The following is a 20,053-nucleotide window of genomic DNA, read 5'->3' as shown; positions in this document are numbered from 1 at the left end:
AAAAATATACAGTTAAAATACAGCTATCAGTCTTATCCTCTGAACTTCTGAATCAGGCAATAGAGATAAATGCATTCTATTAATGCAAGTGCTACCCCACCACCACAATTCAAACTAGCCTAATTGCTATCCATAAATACAAAGCATCAACACATATCGTCTATGTTTACGGTGGCCTATACCAAACAACATAGTAGCCTCTTTAATTTCGGTTGGCCCAAAATTCCCCCCAACAACAAACACAACAGTCGACCACAGAGAAAACATTGTCCCTGTCTGTTTTTTGGCTCGGGTGCCAACCTGTCCTGCACTGCATTTCACTAGGGCCCCTCTTAGTTGTCCTCTTCTCATCTCCAGGCTGCACATTGGGCCCTGGCCACCAGTCTAGCAGGCCAACTTGGCCTGGCCGCTCCGCTCTAGTGTGTTCAAGGGCTTGGCATAGACGGCTTCCAGGAAATGGAGGGGCAGCAGGCCGAACAGAGCTACCAGGAAGCCTAAGCTGGCCACCGACAGCAGGACGTATCGGCTGATGAAGCAAGTGTCTACGGTCTGCAGGAGGAGAGAGATAGGGTTTTGATGTTCAGACAGTTATAAGTTCATTGGTTTATCAAATAAGTCCAAACTGATGATAGATGATGGTTTGTGTATGTTTGATAAGTGGGTAACTTGTGTTTTAATGGTCAGTGTAATTCCTCTTTCTTCCAACAGATGTCACAAGTGAGCCACTGCATTCAGTGCTGGGGGGCCGGATTGGGAAGGCAAGGCAGGCTCCCCCTTACACTTCACTATAAGCCAAATGTTAAAGGCCCAGTGCAATCAAAAACGAGATTTTCCTATGTTTTATATATATTTCCACACTATGAGGTTGGAATAATACTGTGAAATTGTGAAACTGATAATGCCTTTTTAGCGTAAGAGCTGTTTGAAAAGACCGGCTGAAATTTCAGCCTGTTTTGGTGGGATAGTTTTGGCCTGCCTTGACATCACCAGGAGGTGAATTAGTTAATAGACCAATAACAAAGAGTGTTCCAAACCTCTCTGCCATTAATCAGCTAGTTTTCAACTTTCCCCTCCCCACTCAGAACACTCCCAGACAGTCCTAGCAAAATTCTTGCTCGAGAAATTGCTCTTGCTAAGAAGCTTTTTTTTTTTTTTACCATTTTGATAAATAAAACACAAAATCACAGTAAGGTACTTAATTGTTACCCAGAACTAATTTGATATTGATATGAAAACAGCTGCATTGGGCCTTTAACATTGACTTTGGTAAACGTATTACAGTGTCTGACTTGACTTAGTAGTTATTATATTGTACTCAAGCAAACATGGCCTCATTCAAGAAATGGACATGATAGTGCAAGAGACTTGATAATAGCGATGTGAATCATTCAAGGCTTTCCTTTAAAGATAATAATCACTCTCAATGTCTGCAATATGATCACTTGTTGCATCATCCACTTGAAAGGGCTTTTCAATTAAAATCATTTTGGTACGTTGAAACTTGACGATGGCAAAAACACAATTGATTCATGCCACAAAAAATCTATTGAATACATTAGGACCAATCTTCCTCAAAAGACACACAAACTAAAGATAGGATACATACTAGGGCCTTGGTGTGAGGCAAGGGGGGAGGAGGACATTGTCTCTGGCAAATGCAGTGTTCTCTCATTTAACGCATCTCACTTTATTATTTGCCAATTAGCCAGCAAGCAGAGCCCAGAGCTGGGGCCCATGTTTTATTAATGTGGCATCGGGCTGCTCGGTACTGGGCCTCTGTCTGGGGCAGGCCCTAATTGGCACTGTGATATTTTGCTTTTGTTTAACAGCGAGAGGTTAGCGGTTTCTTACACATTCACACACACACGCATGTGCACAAGCAGTTTTGCACACACTCTCTCAGTCACACGTGTACATGCGCACACACAAACACGGTCCTGTATGGCTCAGTCGGTAGAGCATTGCACTTGCAACGGCAGGATTGTGGGTTCAGTTCCTGTGACCACCCATATGTAAAATGTATGCACGCATTAGTGTTGCTTTGGATAAATACGCCTGCTAAAGTTTCAAATTTTTATTGTCACGTGCACTAGTACAGTGAAATGCCTTTCTTGCTCTTTCCCAACAATGCAGTAGTACTATACAAAAATAAGTAAAAGTCAAACAGAACAAAAACGAGATATAGAAATAAGAACACAAGAAAATAAGTAAGCTATATACAGTGTCAGTGCCAATACCATATTTACAATGTGCAGGGGTACTGTAGTGATAGAGTTAGTGTGTGTGTGTGTACAGCACAGGAGGTTGATGGCACCTTAACTGGGGAGGACGGGCTCGAGGTATGGTATCAAATACATCAAACACATGGTTTCCATGTGTTTGATGCCATTCCATTTGCTCCATTCCAGCCATTATTATGAGCCGTCTTCCCCTCAGCAGCCTCCACTGGTGTACAGTATGAATGTGTGTGAGTGAATGGAGTGTGTGTGTGTGTTGGAGTGTGAGTGTGTAGAATGTGCATAGAGTGAGTGTGTATAGAGGGTCAATGCAGATAGTCCGTGTAGCCATTCTGTTAGCTATTTAAATGGCGTATATTATTATTTTATCATCACACACACACACACACTAGCTAGTTATTAGGAGGTAAGTCACATAGAATGTAATTTAATAGGATCTCTGTGGTAAGGAATATCTGGTTGAGCCTCTTCTAAGACAGCCTTCTACAAAATAATTGCATGTTATACCCCCGTGTTTCAATAGACCTACATCCTACTGGCATTGTTTTTGATGTAATGATAGTTAGTAGTCCAGTTGTAGACTACTGAGACAACTATTTACAATGTGCAATCAACAGCAGATTTAAAACCATCTTAGCTATGCTTGTTTATTTTTTATTTGAATATGGCCTAGAAATTATGTACCCCACCGGTAATGTTTTAAATCAATACAATTATGAGTGTTTTTTACACATTCCGAAGACTTGAAACTCATCTACAAGTCAATGAATCTTTCACTACATAAACCTAACTACATTAACATTAACTTTGCTGTGGGAAAATATAAATCTTTAAAAAGTATCATGGCAGAACAGCAAATCATGAATTTATTCACATAAAAAACAGAATACATAATTATTATGAACGCATGCAGTCAAAAATAGATTGCCTGAATCTGATTCCTCGGGTCTATGTGTGAGGTGATCTTGCCCATTGGCCTAAACTAACAGGAAAACAGACACTAGGCCTACAGCACTATGAATGTGTCCCAAATGGCACCTTAATAGGGTGTCTTTTGAAATGCAGTTCATGTCTCCTTGTAGTTCTGGTTTTCCCATGCACAAACCTAACACAAACTGGCCAGGCTGGCAGTGCTGTCTGTGGGGTGGCAGCTTGGCGGATCTGGCTGGATTATTTGGCAGGCGGTGCAGGAGGAAAGCGCTGCAGTCTGTTTGTGCTGCTGTTGGGGAGAGATAAATCAGACCAGGTCTTTACGACAAACACACCGCTACATGTTCTGACTGCAGCTCTGCAGCCAGGGCCAGCAGGCCACTCTGCTAGGTCTACATACATGGACCACAAAACAAAAGCCACAATGATTTAAAAAATGTGTTGCAGTTTACTTGTTTGGGACAAAACCCTCTGTGTTGTTCAGGGAATCATTTGATGACATCAAATACTATATTCATATTCAATAGATCTTCATACTCCATTAAAATCAGCCTACACTACATTGCACTGCAGTGATTTAGCAGACATTAATTATTGTATTTTTTATTAACTTTTATTTATTCAGGGTAGCCCGATTGAGACCAGAGTCTCATTCCCAATGGTGCCCTGAGTACAATGTTTTCCCCTCACAAACAGGAAGAAAAAATTAACATTACAAATAAAACAAGAAGAATACAAATAAGCACAAGGCACAACCTCAACACCACAATTTCAACATAACAGTGTATGTGTAATCCTGAGTAACGTTCAGTCAGTAAAGTGCTGTGTGGCCAGTACAAAAATATAATCTGCAACCTTGGTACTACTGTTAGTATCCTGCTCAACTTGAGTATCAATATTAGAAAACACATGACACCAGTGGCTCCCACTTCTGGAGAGCCTTTGAAGCCCAAGGGTGCCAACAACAACCTTCTGCTCTCACAAGGCAACTATTGAGAAAGCCAGCTGCAGTACACTTGTAAGTGTGTGTGTGTGTGATTACAGTATTATTGCTTACCTCCATGTCTTTGAATGGTGACAGGGTCTCTGAGCTGCAGGGGAAGAACACCAGGATAAGAGTGGAAATGAGGGCCAGCAGGAAGACAGGAATGACCCCTAAAAATATATATATACAGATACAGTGGGGAAAAAAAGTATTTAGTCAGCCACCAATTGTGCAAGTTCTCCCACTTAAAAAGATGAGAGAGGCCTGTAATTTGTCATAGGTACACGTCAACTATGACAGACAAATTGAGAAAAACTTGACTGGCCTGCACACAGCCCTGACCTCAAACCCATCGAACACCTTTGGGATTAATTGGAACGCCGACTGCGAGCCAGGCCTAATCGCCCAACATCAGTGCCCGACCTCACTAATGCTCTTGTGGCTGAATGGAAGCAAGTCCCCACAGCAATGTTCCAACATCTAGTGGAAAGCCTTCCCAGAAGAGTGGAGGCTGTTATAACAGCAAAGGGGGGCCCTCCATTAATGCCTATGATTTTGGAATGAGATGTTCGACGAGCAGGTGTCTACATACTTTTGGTCATGTAGTGTACCATATCCTGTATCCCCTTCTCCCTCATACTAAATCTCATCCTCTCTCTTTCCCTCTGATACTGCCAACACTGTAGCAATACATGCTCCACAGTCTCTATTTCCTGACAATAATCACACTTTCCTGATGGATACTTTCCTATCACGTTTAATGTCTTATTCAACTGGTTGTGTCCCACCCTTAATCTTGTAAAATAGCTTCCTCTCTTCTGTCCCTTCCTGCCGTCCTCCCCTCCCCGACTTTCCTCTGTACCTGAAATAAATGCCTTCCCTTATTATTTCTATTCCACTGCTCCTGCCATCTCTCCACCATCACTGTATATATCAGTATTTTTGCCTCTGCCTTGCTCATTGACACTTCAACATCAACATCCCCACTACTAAGTGCTTGTTTAGCCTGTTCATCTACTGCCTCGTTCCCCTCCACCCCCACATGGGATGGAACCCAAGTAAATCTTATCTGAATACCCATCTGTTTAATCCTGCCATGGGTTTGTAGCACCTCATAAAGCAGGTCTTGTCTGCTACGTGAGCTAAAGGACTGGAGACTCATTAACACTGCACTTGAGTCAGAGCAAATAACTATTCTGTCTGGCTTAACTTCCTCCACCCACTGCAAGGCCAACAGTATGGCCATCAGCGCCGCCGTATATACAGCCAGATGATCTGTAATACGTTTCCTGACTTCCACCCCACACTCCTGCACTACAAATGCCGACCCAGTACGTCCTGTCCTTTGATCTTTTTAACCATCTGTGTAAATGGCCACAAAATCCTGATACACAGTTTCCAGACGTCTCTTAAAGAAATCAGCTGGATCAACCCCCTCCCTATCTTTCTGTAGTCTTTCCAACACTTCTAGATCAACTACTGGAGGCGAGAGTAGCAATGGTGGATTTACAGGAATAACTACCATTGGACTAAACCCCCTTCCATACAGTCCCATCTCCTTCGCCTGGGTATTACCCACCCACCCAAAGCTCGTGTTCAGTCTTCGCTCATGTTCCCAGAATGCCTGTAAAATCCCTTTCGCAGGATGAGACACCCATGTCCTTGTAGGTTGACCCAATAATTAATTGCCTGCTGCTGTCTCCTAATCTGCAAAGGCATATCCCCCATCTCCACCTGTAATGCAGCCACTGGGGACGTCCGAAACGCCCCACTACATATTCTGAGTCCTTGCCACTGTATGACATCTAGCCTTTCCAGTGAGGTCCGGGATGCCGAACCATATGCTATACTTCCATAGTCTATTACAGATCGGATCAATGCAACATACATGGTCTTCAATGAGGAACGCCCAGCCCCCCACTCCTTCCCCGTCAGACAGCGCATCACATTTAGCACCTTCTTACACTTTCCCACCACTCTCTCAATGTGTTCTGCCCAGGTCAGTCTAGTATCAAAGTATACCCCAAGGAACCTGAAGGCCCCCACCCTCTCCAAGTTTCTCCCATATAACCTCAAGCATACCTCATCTCCCACCTTCCTCCTGGTAAAGAACACTGTTTGAGTTTTCTCTACAGAGAACCTGAATCCCCACATTAATGCCCACCGCTCTACCTCATCAATTGCTTCTTGTACCTTCCTGACTATGTATGGCACATTTCTTCCCCTCTTCCATAAGGCACCATCATCTGCAAATAACGACCTCCCTATATCCGGCTGTACCTGAGAGTAAACATCATTGATCATGATTGAGAACAACAGAGGACTAATCACGCTCCCCTGCGGTGTACCATTATCCACCAAGTAGCTAGCTGCCTGATAAAGACTTCCCAACCCTCACCTGGATACACCTTCCAAACAGGAAGTCCTTTATCCAGTTGTACATTCTTCCTCCTACCCCCATAATATCAAGTTTGATTAACAACCCCTCCTTCCACATCATACGCCTTCTCCACATCAAAAAAGACAGCTACAACAGTTTCCTTGTTCACCTGAGCCTTCCTGACCTCTGCTTCTAAGCAGAGCACTGGATCCATAGTTCCCCTACCCTTCCTGAACCACTCTGATATGGCGTTACTAGCCCTCTGCTCTCCAGGAAGTAAGTTAGCCTCTCCGTAATCATACGTTCCATAATCTTACAGCTATTGGCCGATAGCTTGTTGGCTTCGTCGGATCCTTCCCGGGCTTCCAGATTGGTACCACTACTGCCTCTTTCCAACTGCCTGGTAGTTTCCCCTCCTCCCACACTCTGTTGTACAACACCAATACCTTATCCAGTGCCTCATCACTAAGATGGGCCAACATAACATAGCACACCTCATCTTTCCCAGGTGAAGTTAACCCACCCTTACCTATTGCTCTTTTCACCTCTGCCCTGGTAAATGGTGCACTCAACGCATCATTTACATCTTCCCTCCTTTCCAACACTCCAGGATGCTCCTCTCTCGTGTTCTCTCCCTCTGCCCCTCCTCTGACAGATTTGCGGAGCTATGCATTTGGACAAATGCTTTGGCCATCATCTCTGCTTTCTCCTCATCCATTACTGCCACATCCTCCCCACTCGTCAACACTGGATAATCCCACTCATCCTCTTAATCATCCCCCACACTTCTCCCACAGGTGTCGCCCTTCCAATAGTGTCACAGAACCGATGCCAACATGACCTCTTTGCCTGAGGGATAGTTCTCCTCACCGTGGCCTGGGCCTGCTTATACGGAATCAGATGTTGGAAGTTATGCGTCCTTTTCAGTACTCTAAATGCCCTGTTCCTAATCCTCACCATTGCCCCACATTCCTCCGTCCACCATGGGACTGCTTTCCTCCTTCTCCTCCCTGAACTCTTAGGTATAGCCTCAGTAGCTGCCCCCACTAACGCTGTTCTCACCCAGTTATTCAAACTATCTACATCCCCTCTCATATCCACCCGAGCCATCACCTGCTCACTCAGCTCATGAAACTGATCCCACTTTGCCCTTCCAAACACCCACCTGCCTACTCCATCCACTAACACCTCCTCCTCCCTCCAGCCTACTGTGCATACATTACATTTACATTTTAGTCATTTAGCAGACGCTCTTATCCAGAGCGACTTACAGTTAGTGAGTGCATACATTCTTTTATTTTTCATACTGGCCCCCCGTGGGAATTGAACCCACAACCCTGGCGTTGCAAACGCCATGCTCTACCAACTGAGCTACATCCCTGCCGGACATTCCCTCCCCTACCCTGGACGACGCAGGACCAATTATGCGCCGCCCCATGGGTCTCCCGGTCACGGCCGGCTACAACAGAGCATACAATGGGGTAATGATCACTCCCTACTGTCGACTCCTCCCATACCTCCCACTCACATATTCCTGCCATCGCACTAGATACCAGAGTGAGGTCCAAGGCAGACTCTTTCCCTGTGGCTACATCAAACCTGGTCCCTCGGCCATCATTCAGGCACACCAGATCTTTCTTTTCTATCAAATTTTCCATCACTTGGCCATTTCCATCCATCCGTCTCCCCCCCCCCCCCCCCCCCCCAAAGTGTATTGTGGGCGTTAAAATTCCCACACCACATTACCTTACTTCTTCCCTGGCCCTCCATCCTCTCCAGCACTTCCATTTCCAATAACCTGACACGGATTATAGTAATTCACTACCACTAGCACCCCTCCTCTCATCCACACCTCCACCACCACATACTCCTGTTAAATACCTTTGCCTATCATCTTGTAGGGAATTCCTTGCTTTATGAAGGTGGCACATCCCCCCCCCTCCCCCTATATCTCGGTCCCTACGAATGATGTATGATAAACTCCACATTCGGTTTGAGCCATGTTTCCTGCACACAAATCACATCAGGCTTAGCTATCAAATCAACAATGAACTGCTTGAATTCCTGCCCATTAGCCAACAGGCTTCGAGCATTCCATTGTAGACTTACTAACTGTAAGTCGCTCTGGATAAGAGCGTCTGCTAAATGACTAAAATGTAAATGTAAAATGTAGTACTACCACCATAACTAAGATCGGCTGATTGAAAAAATGTAGTACTCCACCATCGGCTGATTGAGGTCATCTCGAACCTCTTCCCATGTCAACCCTGTCATACTCAAATGTCTCCAAGCAGCTTTCACTATTAGTTTAATCCTCTCCGTTTTAGACTCTACTTTATCAGTGCTATTGATAGCTCCTGCTATGAACGTCACCAGCTTTCTCTTTTCTATGTATACCATATCGCTGCCCACCTGCCCCGTAATCCCCGGTCTAGATGCTCCTACCCATCTCTCCCTTGAACCTGTATCTCCCTGGACCATCCTCACTGCCTCAGCATGACACCTTTCTCTCAGCTCTCACTTGTTGCACCTCCACTGCCTTCTTCATAGCCTCACACCCACTATATGCCACACTATGAGCACCCCCACAGTTGCAGCACTTTGGTTGTACACCATCTCCACACTTCCCATACTAATGCTCTCCTCCACACCTGGCACACCTCTTTTTCTCTTTACAGACTGTTGCCACATGCCCAAACCTCTGGCATTTATAACATCTTAAAGGCTTCGGTACATAAGCCTTCACATAATAACTCATATATCCTATTGTTACCTTATTTGGCAGTACCCGGTCCTTAAAATGTAACAGAATAGACGTGCTATCTACCCTATCTCCACCCCTTGTTGCTTGCAATCTGTGTACATTCACTAGAACGCCTCCTCTAAAATTTTCCCTTACCTCTTTAGTGCTAACACTCACAGGCACTCCTGTTATCACCCCTTTACGCCACTGCTTCCCTGCTTGCGTCCAGCTGCTCGACTCCACCTTACACTTCCCTATTTGCTTCACTCCGATAGCTTTTTCCCTCTGCACCATGTCCTTACAGCACACCAACAATCTCCCATCTCTTAACACTTTAGCATTAACAACTTCCCCAATCAACTCTTTTATCACAGCCGTAAAACTTATCGGACTCATCACCCCAACTACCCCTTCCTCCCTAAACTTCATAATCACTTTATGCTCCTCCTCACCTCCATGTTCCTCTCGTGTCTTATCTTGCCCTTCCTCTGCACTCTCTACCTCCGAACTCCTGCTAGCGTTGGAAGCTAGGTTGTTCTCCTCAAACTGCCTCCTCTCTACCTCCGTAGACCTCTCGCTCTACTTCATTCCCCTACTCCCTTTCTCTCCTGCTTTCTTTTTCTCTTTCTTACTCCCTCCTTTATTTGTACCACTATGTTCCATACTTGCTTCACTTTCATCTCCATCACTATCTCTGACCCATTCACAGCACGGCCGTGCCGAACCTCCGCCACACCGAGTAAAGTTTGTTTGTTTTTCAACGATTTCAAAAATCCCTGTCTGTTCGTCGACAAGCAGCTCCGCACTAGGATAAGTCATCGGACCCCGCTTGGAAACAACACAAAATACTGCATAAATGGAGTCCCAACCGCAAACGGCATTTGCGACAATGCATCTCTCTTGGTTACAAATAACCTTCAATTTCATAGGATAGACCACTCGGGCAAAGAGCCATACAGAGTGGTTGTTACTAAATACCGAATAGAATGCTGGGAAGTGTATTGTATTTTAGTCCTAGCTGAAGTTGCATCTGAAATTAGGTAGGCTCGCTTGTGTTTGTTTGCCAGTAACTACCTAGGCTTTAACTTTGAATATTATAATTTTTTTACAACTGCATAACCACGATAAATCCAACTAATGTGGTGATGATTATGTTGGTGATTCAACATGGGTAATTTCAACTTCATTAGTTGAACATAAATCACAGGCTGCCACAGAATGCTTTTCAGACGATATCCAGCCTACAATTTTATGAGCTTTGACACCAAGGCTAGGCTATGACAAAAACTTAAGTTGGCCTACTGAACATGGATACATCTTAGAAATGATGGTCATAATAATATTTGTAGCCTATTGCCAGTGTAACATTGGAATAATATATCATTATGAATCATGAATAGCCCAGACCTAGGCCTATAGCCTAGCTCTTTTTTTTCTTCTTTTCACTGGTGTGTCATCATTGTGAAGTTACACAATGTATCCATCCTCATACTAGGATGTCTGCTACAATGTCTCTAATGAATGTAGCCCATCACTTGCTTGTCTCACCGTCAAGATGTCATTTTTAATATGCGCCGACAGGGGGACGGCAGACTCCGCGGATCCAATAGATGTAGATGCGCAGGGCCGGGGTTTGTGTGGTGGGAGACCAGTGGAGGTGTTGGGAGGGGGGCTACGAGGAGGCGGTGGGGGGTGGGGGGGTGGGGGGTGGGGGGGGTGGGAGGGGTCTTACATGGTATACGTCACTGCTTGTGCAGGGGAGTATAGGCTGTGTTGTCAGCCTAGTGTCAGTCTGATGAAGATTGGCATTCAGGTAAGCTGTCATTCATTTTCAATGTCAGAGCATGGAGCAGGGTAACACTCCAGCGTCATTACAAAAGGCAGCACATTATTCATGCTAGGGAAAGAGAGCGAGAGAGAGCGAGAGAGAGCGAGAGAGAGAGAGAGAGAGAGAGAGAGAGAGAGAGAGAGAGAGAGAGAGAGAGAGAGAGAGAGAGCGAGCGAGCGGGGGAGAGAGCAAGATAGACAGGGAGAGAGAGGAGGAGGGAGAAAGTGCATGTGTGAAAGGGAGGGAAGAGGAGAGGAAAAGAGAGAGGAGAGAAGGGAAATACATTTTTGTACTGGATGGAAAGACTGGAGGATTTTTGCTTGATGCAGCGTTTGGATTAATAAAATAGCCTATGTATGTATATGTTTCAGATAATGGCATTAGGCGATTTCGTTTTGCGAGGACACTTTAGTTTTCAAGGGATATGGAGAAGAGAGAATTATCGAAAACTGTACCAGACATTTTTAGACACTGCACCTGAACGTGCTTTCCGACAATGGATTCATGCTCATTGAATAATGAATTAATTATGAATTAATATGCATCTTTATATTTAGTTGTTTTATTAATTGTATTTTCAAATATGTTTTGACTGGCATAGCCTATATGGTAGACCTATTTAATGGATATGGATTTTATTCATATTTACATCGAGTTGTCCATCATTGTAATTGTCTTTAAACTTCATTGTATTCGATCTGATAATTTTCATAAGCTTTTTGTTATAGATGGGCTATAGGTGGAAGTAATGTCTCCTCTTCTCTAAGGAAAAAAACACGTTTTACTGTCAGACTTGGCTGGTAAAATAACTAATAGTATACGACTAACTTTAGGCTACAAATAGTCCTGTTTGGCACCAATAAGCTATCCCAGATTCACTGTAAATAACTGTTCATGTATGTAATAGAAATATAAGAAGATGAAAGTCAACAAAATGGTTTATGCGTGACAAATGGGCTACATTCATAATCTATTCAAGTATAGGCAATTGAGGCGCATTATTTTGCGTTTATGGCATGTAGGTTATGCGTTATGCTAGTCATTGTAGCCTAATCATTCACAATTTGTCTAAACTACAAATGGTAGGCTGGTTATGGCTTGTCAGTCACATCAGTCACATCTTCCAATAGCCTGAGCATGGCAAAGAGTTTTAAAGATTTTATTGTAGAACTATGTGGTTTGGATTAGATTAGTTGAAGTCTTGGCACTTGGCGCTCCAACAAAGCAATCCAACCCACTGCCCTATGTGTGTGCATAATAATCAGTGTTTGGTTTGAATTAATCTGAAATAGCATCTTATAAAATATTGTTATAGTTATTTAATTGCCCTTGTCAACAAGTCCGATGACTTTAATCCATGTATCAAAATAAATTCAGTTTGGCACTTTATTAGCTACTGTATTTCTATCTTTCTATCTTCATAAGTGAATGGCTTGTGGCTGTCATCAACTCAGTGACTCCAATGTTTGCTTTTCATTGCTGAGGCATACCCTGCAAGACCTCTCCAGACTGAACATTGGCGCTCTTTGTGTGGCACAACTCAATGCCCAGTCGCTATATATACTTTCTATTTTGGATTACTTGTTTATTCCAGGACTGGGCTTTTAGTGGGCTGGGCATTTGACATGAACACACTCAAAAGTTCACATTATTTGGAGTTGACTCCAGTCATGTATTTGCAATTTGTTGCCATGTATAGATTATAAAGAATTAAGCTATTTTGTCTTTCTCCCTCTAATCTTCAAAGTTGTTGAACATTATAGTGAGTTCTGATTCACAATTAAATTGCGTGCCACATATTCATTAATTTCATATGTGCCCATTTGCAATGTTTGGTCTACTATTAGGGTGTTATTGTAGTCAAAGTAGTTGAGGCATTATTTGTTATTACCCTGTATCTGATATAATCTCACTTTTGTTTATTTATATTTAAACTAAACTGATATATACATTCAATGTATTACCACAAAAATTATTATGTAAACTCCCTTTGAAGGAACGTATTCCATACAACCTCTCAAATTCTGATGATAGTCAAATTCAGAGAGCATAATTCAAAGCAGTTTATATTTAGAGCAAAATCAGAATCTGCATCTTATTTGGAAATTGGAAATTAAGTCATGTACATGCCAAGTAATTGTAGACATTAAACATATAAAACTGCTGTAATGAAACATATATATCTGTGTAATATTGAAAGCTAATCTTTAGGCCTCACTCAACTAAAGGGCCCTGTTCAATCAACTTTCAAGAAGGCTGAAAGTCCTTGTGGTATACTGTTGAACATGATGCAGGGTCAGTATTGTGCACAGTGACCCTTATCCCTTTATAAATACAAAATCTGATGTCTTTGCATGTTGTACTCACATTACCAAGCAATAAATGATAATAACATTGCTGCGGCAATGTATTCACAAGTCACATAACAAGCTAGTGACTCAAGCATTTAGTCCCCTAGGTATCTACCACATATGGGACAGCCGTAAACACTTAAATGGACCAGATTTGTTTTAACTTTTACTATGAACATAAACAATGCATTCTCTTACTTTGTCTTTATTTGTGTTGACAGAAGAATATGAATCAAATAATGAATGTAACTTTTGTGTCTGTAAAATAAATGTCAGACTCATGACCCAAGCAAATAATTCAAAAGTTAGTTGTGTGGAAAATAAGAGAGTAACACACACACACACACATGCACATGCACACACACCCACACACACATGCACACACACCCACACACACACACTATAATCTCAATTTTGTCACAAACCACTCATCCTTAGTGCTTGTGCCATGTTGTCGTGTACCCCACACGGTTTAAAATGTTGGTAGATCAGGGTATTGCCAATTTAGATGCTCCAAAACCCTGCTGGGATCCTACTTGCTGATGTGTCATGGGACAAGCAGCCCAGGGGCAAAGCTGCAGATACAAAACACCCAGACATTATTTGCATATTCCCACTAATAAAGTGATTCAGTCGCACAAATGAAGGAAATAAACAGAGCGAGAAAAGCATATGTTATAAACCAATTTGTGCATTTATGTATGGCCATAAAGCGATTGAGAAAATGTAAGCGATGTGCAAATGCCTGCTATATGCCAATACCACCTCCTTCACTGTGCCAAAGTAACAAATACATCATTTTCTCTGAGAAAATCATCAAGGTTGAGAGAGAGAGAGAGTTGTTTTGTTTGGAATCATTCATGAGGCCTTAGTCTGCTGGGTGTATCGCTTTGGAGTGCACCAAGGTCTTGTTCTATCCCCAGGAACAAGTTGGGCCTTTTTCTCTGCAGTACAGGCCTCCATAGTGCAGCACACCAGCAGACCTCGAGACGATTGGGATGCATGTTGTGGCCCCTACATCAGAGGCCCTCACCGGCCAGGACCACTAAGCTTGCTTGATCCCTATTGCTCTCCTGAGGAGGGACGAGGCCTGCTTTAACCGTCAGAGGGCTCAGTGTAAGGATGACCCTGGATGCTTTTATACCTTACCCCTCGCCCCATTATCCCACTACTGCTGCGTTGGCATCGCTCTAACTCTAAGTCTGTCACCGGGGAGCGACATGGAGAGGAAACACATTTGCTTGATTTATACTCTGGAGGAGCGGTGGACGTATTTAACGATCCGCCATATTGTTTGTGTCATGTGCAATTGGCTGATCCTTCGCTGCTGCTTGCTCAGTCTGCAGAAGGACAGAAAATAGATAGGGTCATGAAAATGCATTAGAACTCTACGATATGTTTTCGAGGATGTTTCTAAAGCCACTACTGCTGAATAGTAACCAGCAGATGTGAATGGATTTAGTTCCTATTACTTTAACAATATGCTGTCCAAAATCATCAGATCACCAAGTATACTAGGCCAGATCTTTATGGTTCTGTAGAGGTTGTCCATACAACCCTCATGGTTGGAGATCTGGATATGAGTCTATAACTATAAAACAGCACAGCATGTCATAGCATTGAATAAAAGATTGAGTCATTTGCTAATGATTTTAGCATCAGCACTTTGATCGTATTGCCCTTTTTTAGAATGAGGAAATGAAGTAACAGCAGGGAGACATTCCTGAAACTAAGCAAAACTAAGCAAAAATTCTGGTGTTTTTAATTGTGTTTAGTTGAAGTGGATGTAATTATAGTGTGATAGATCATAGTCAAACTGTGCATACAGCTATTTATTGGCAATAATGACAATAACACTTATTGAAAGTACATTTAAACTTCTTTACAATATGATGATGGTGATGGTGATGATGATGATGATGATGATTATTATTATTATTCACACTAAAATCAAGTTTCCTTTTTCTACTGTAAAAATTATTATTCAAGGATCAAAAGCTAAATCAAATTAGCAGCAGCTTATTATTAATTCTGCATTTAAAGACCTTTAACAAGACTGCAAACCTCTTTGTGCCTTTGCTTTTTATCTCTGGTGGAATGCAGATAATCCTAATAAATGAATACAGCCTCACAGAGAGAAATATGAAGCCTGCCAGTAAATCCTGAATGTATTATATTCAAGAGCCCTAGTAACAGCTGAGCAGGGTGAGGTTAGAAATATTTGATTTGGATTCAACAGCAGATCAAAGCAGAGAAAATCACACCAACCGCTATGGATGCCGCATATTTGTGAGCTCCCTTCTCCAAAAATACATAAATGTACGGGCAGCAATATGGTAACCCTACAGTTGCTTAAAAAACGTACACCCTTGGTGGGCGACTCTTAGAAAGTAGGTTAAAGCTACAGCTAGCGCTACCGTTAATATTCCCACAATTAGTTTTGGGGTGTGAAGTGTCATTCTCGAGTTTCCTAGACATTTTGACTGGCAGTGTTACAAAGCATTGGCCGAGAAACAGAGGGCGTGGAGAGTGTTACTCCTTGGTGGTAACCATGAGCCAAAATAGGGATTTTCCATCTTCTACAGTTGTCTTGATGGAATCTGGTTGGGCATTTCCTTATGTTGATGATTGGCACTGGACAGTAGTAGACTGTACTTGGAAAAACAGTCCACAGCTCCATTGAATGGTTGAAATCTCCTAAGTGCCATTTTGTCCTAAGAAGTGCCATCTATCACAATGATGACATCACTCAGCCCTTTCTGCCTTACTGTATACTTCCTGTGTATTTCTCAGTGTATTGTATTACAGGACATCACTGGTTTGGAGGACAATATTTTCCCTCTGTACTCTCACCTCCTGGCTTTTTAACATTAGTCTATATGCGAGTTTCCTTCCCTGCAAATCCATCTGTGCACCTTGTTTTGTTCTCCCTATGATGTCCATAGAGGTTTATTTTCAAAAGCCAGATGCAACGTCTGACATAGGAAATCAAGGATTTTTTTCTGATGGACTTTGTTATAGCAGAAGCAGTGCATCAAATGACTGAAAGCATCTCTTAGGGGGCGACGACAGAATAATTGATTGTATTGCGTTTTAGTGGTAATTTCACTTATTAACTACAAATTACTTCCTCAATGTGGTCCAATCCCTTGTAAAAAGCACCATGGTTTTATGCTGATGTCGACTAGTGGGAGTGCATTTCTCCCTGGTAATGTTATGTCTTATGTTTTACTAGACTTTGACTCTCCAAAATACTTTTAGGAGGACCGTTTTATCCCTGCAATATAATGCATTAACGCATTTTGTGCCGCAGGGAGACTGTAAAGCTCCCAGCTTCTCTCGGCTTTGACATATTAGATGATTTAGGGGTTCTAGGCAATGTAGCTCTTTGAAAAATATAAGCCCCTCTAAAGCTAACTTTTCTAGCGCTTGAGCCAATAATTCCATGGTTTTGTGCATTGTGCATGTTTAACTCGTTGATATTCAGTCTAATTTGGGGATGGAAGTGAGCAATTTTTTACATTCAGCTTGTCCACATGTTAAGATATACTTGATAGTTGATACTGTCCTTATTTCACTTTGTCCAACCTTTAAGTATCTGAAATATACTTTAGTTTGTGGACATTTTCACATTCTGTTCCCTAATCCTAAAATAGAGAAGTTAATTAAGAAAATAATCTCCTTCCAAATTGATGAGCCTCTTTTTGTGATAATTAACACTGATTTACAGGTGGGAAAAACACAAGAACACCAGATAACTGCTGCTGATTCATACACAGGCTTCCTCAAGTCACTTTAATGGTCTTTGACAACTTTTATTGAAACCAAAATTGAGAAACTGTCAACTTGCAAAGTGCACAGTACACCAAAACGTCCGTATCTGCCATATTCAGATAATTCAATCATTGCTTTACCCTCTCTTGTTCTCACCCCATTAGTTTCAGAAAATTATGAGATTCAGGCACTCTGGCACTCAGTGAGGGTGTGTGAGAAAACAATATGTGAGTAAGAAAAACACAGACGTTATACCTAAATGTTAAAGCTACACGATTGCATTGAGAATCAACTCCTTCGCACTTCACTTTTAGTCAGTCAGGCTGGATTCTGTTGCTGTTTTCCTCATTAAAGTTTTTAGATTTTGTTTGGAATTCAACAGCTGCTTCCCTTGCTCAGTCACAGAGTATGCTTGCACAATTCCTCTGCAAATTCTGGTTCGTGTATAGAGAAGAAAAGTAGACTTGTTGTGACATCCCTCACAGTTAATGTGAGAATGTCATGTTGTGGCCATTTGCTCTGCAGGATAGGTTAGAAATGTCTGAATCTCGCTGCTCTTTCAGTTCCTTTGCAAGCAGATCATATTTAGCCCTAGCCTGTGTTACTTTATCCTTCCTACAAGAGAGCATGCTCCTGTAATGCTGGAGGGCTAGAGCCCAAAGGGGCCAGGGTGGTTTGTGAGCAAGGACAAGGTTTTTTAGAAATAGTATAGAGTAGGCCTGAGACACTGATCTAAGGTCAGTTTTGCATCCCTAACCTCTAATGATTAAGGTTTTGGTTAGGGTAAGCTGATCTGAGATCTGTGCAATCTAAGGACGACTTTTAAATGGTGCATGTTTTCACTCCTCAACAGGAAATGCTTAGTGACATGTTTATGGAGATCCCATTGAACTTTGTGTCCAGGAATTTCATTCAGCCTTGAAAAAAGGGAGTGAAAGGTAAATTAAACGACTGTGTATGAATGTGGGGACTCTTATGCTTTGATTCTTAGTGACACACACACACACACACATGTGAATGAAAGCTGTGTGTTTGTAAGACGTTTTAGGCTAATGTCAGTTCTGATTTAAGAAGTGGTTACATTTTTATGACTCAACACTTCCAAACCAAACACGCCAATCCTTGTTTCATGTTCTTTCACATTTGTTACGTTTTATTGGACCCAAGGCATCAAGTTGTTGCCTTTCAAGTCAGAATGTAAACAAGAAGATGGCAGATGTATCAAGTGGATGCAGAAGCTCTGGGAAATATTATCATAACAGACACAATCTCTAAAGGAATCTGCACACAGAGCAGTTAGCGACAAAATAATGGTAGTAGTTTTATTGTCCATGTTAGAGTTCCCCTGTCTTCCTTATACCCATTGTACCAAGAGATTGAGAGAACAGCTATTTATTCTACTCAGCCTTTATGTGTCTTAAAACAATGGCCCTAATTCCTATTTTCCAGTTATTCAGTAACTATCAACATACAGTATAATTAACTCTTTATATATAGTAAAACGATTTGCATTTACCATTATCTTTAAATAAATACATGTTTTTTAAATTACGTGTATAACCTCATATTATCAGGGTTGCTTTATAGCAGTAAATAAAGAAAATATGAATTGTAAGAAAATGTCTTATTGTATTGTTTTACAGACATTTTCTAGATATTAATTCAGGCTCGGTAGTACACTATGTAGTATGTAGAGACAGTACTCATTTTCAACCTAGTCTATCACTGAGCATTCTCCACTACAAAGACTAATCCCATTTTGTAACTTCTGTCCATAATTGGTTAACACTCTTTTATCTTATTATCTGTGTGCGCATCATTATTGCAGTCATCACATTAGATTATTTCATGCATAATAAACAGATTCAAACTGTGTGCCGGGTAATTAGTATGTTAGGATATGTGCCGTGATATGAGCTTTGCTTTTCTAATGATCCTATTGTTCCTTCTGTCCCTGAAATATGTGAGTTACTGATACAAATTTGGCACGGTTGAATAAGCAATGTATTCCATTTTCTTTCTCTATACTTTGCTCTTCTTGGAATATCTAGCAAATAGAAAAAGATACTAAATAAATATTACAGAGAGCATAAGTAGAGATAGACATGATTTGATTCTGATTTCCGGTAGATAGATGTTAGTCGATTTAAATCACAGATGTCAATTCACAAAGAAAGAGTCCTTTGATATTTTATGTGTTGATAGCTCCACTCTGGCCCATGGAAGTTGCGATGCATTGAAATGCATGGTTTTGATACAGGTTTGGAACTTCTTGGCAAGTTAAGGCCAAGTGGCTTAACACTAAACTGACTTTTACAAGTATCACTTTTGGCTGTTTGTTGGCAGATATGTTAAGGTTTTTAGGAAGAGAAGAGTACAGTTCTCTGTAGAGGTAAAACAGACAAAGACGTGGCGACATATTGCCTGCTGATAACAGCTTTTGTCAACAGAATTTAAGCTAATGTTTTCTATTTTCTGCACACTGCACTCTACTCATCTTCTCATGAATGACTGGATGAATCCTCTTTTCACCCTCTCTTGTAGTAAATCTTCTCTTTTCCCCATGGTTGGGGTAATTCAAATTGAAGGCAGTCAATTCAGGAAGTAAACTGAAATTAGTTTAATTCCAAAACGCTATATATCTATTTTCAGAAATTTTGCTAAATTAGCTTTTATTGTTTAAAGAAATTAATAAAGCGATTTATGTGATTTTTCACTGTCTAATCATGGCATGGGGTTGTTCAATGACAGACATGTATTTGTTTAAAGTCTATCTCTTGGTTTAATTTGAGAGAGACAAATAATCATGTTTTTCTTTCTTTTTT

General features: G+C 41.7%; 1 protein-coding gene across 1 annotated transcript; it reads right to left on the bottom strand.

Annotated features, from left to right (window-relative positions):
• Positions 1–384: 384 nt before the first annotated feature.
• LOC311142631 (transmembrane protein 218-like) lies at positions 385–8,320 on the bottom strand (the record flags this gene model as incomplete). The annotated part of the gene is made up of 4 exons (XM_084178289.1): positions 385–549; positions 3,358–3,456; positions 4,225–4,322; positions 8,284–8,320. The coding sequence occupies 4 exons, from the start codon at positions 8,318–8,320 to the stop codon at positions 385–387; spliced, it is 399 nt and encodes a 132-aa protein (XP_084034415.1).
• Positions 8,321–20,053: the final 11,733 nt, after the last annotated feature.

Source organism: Coregonus lavaretus, assembly GCF_964263955.1.
Source record: "Coregonus lavaretus genome assembly, chromosome: 15".
NCBI lineage: Eukaryota > Metazoa > Chordata > Actinopteri > Salmoniformes > Salmonidae > Coregonus > Coregonus lavaretus.
The sequence above is the reverse complement of the archived record's forward strand: the minus strand, read 5'-3'. Positions and strand labels throughout refer to the sequence as shown.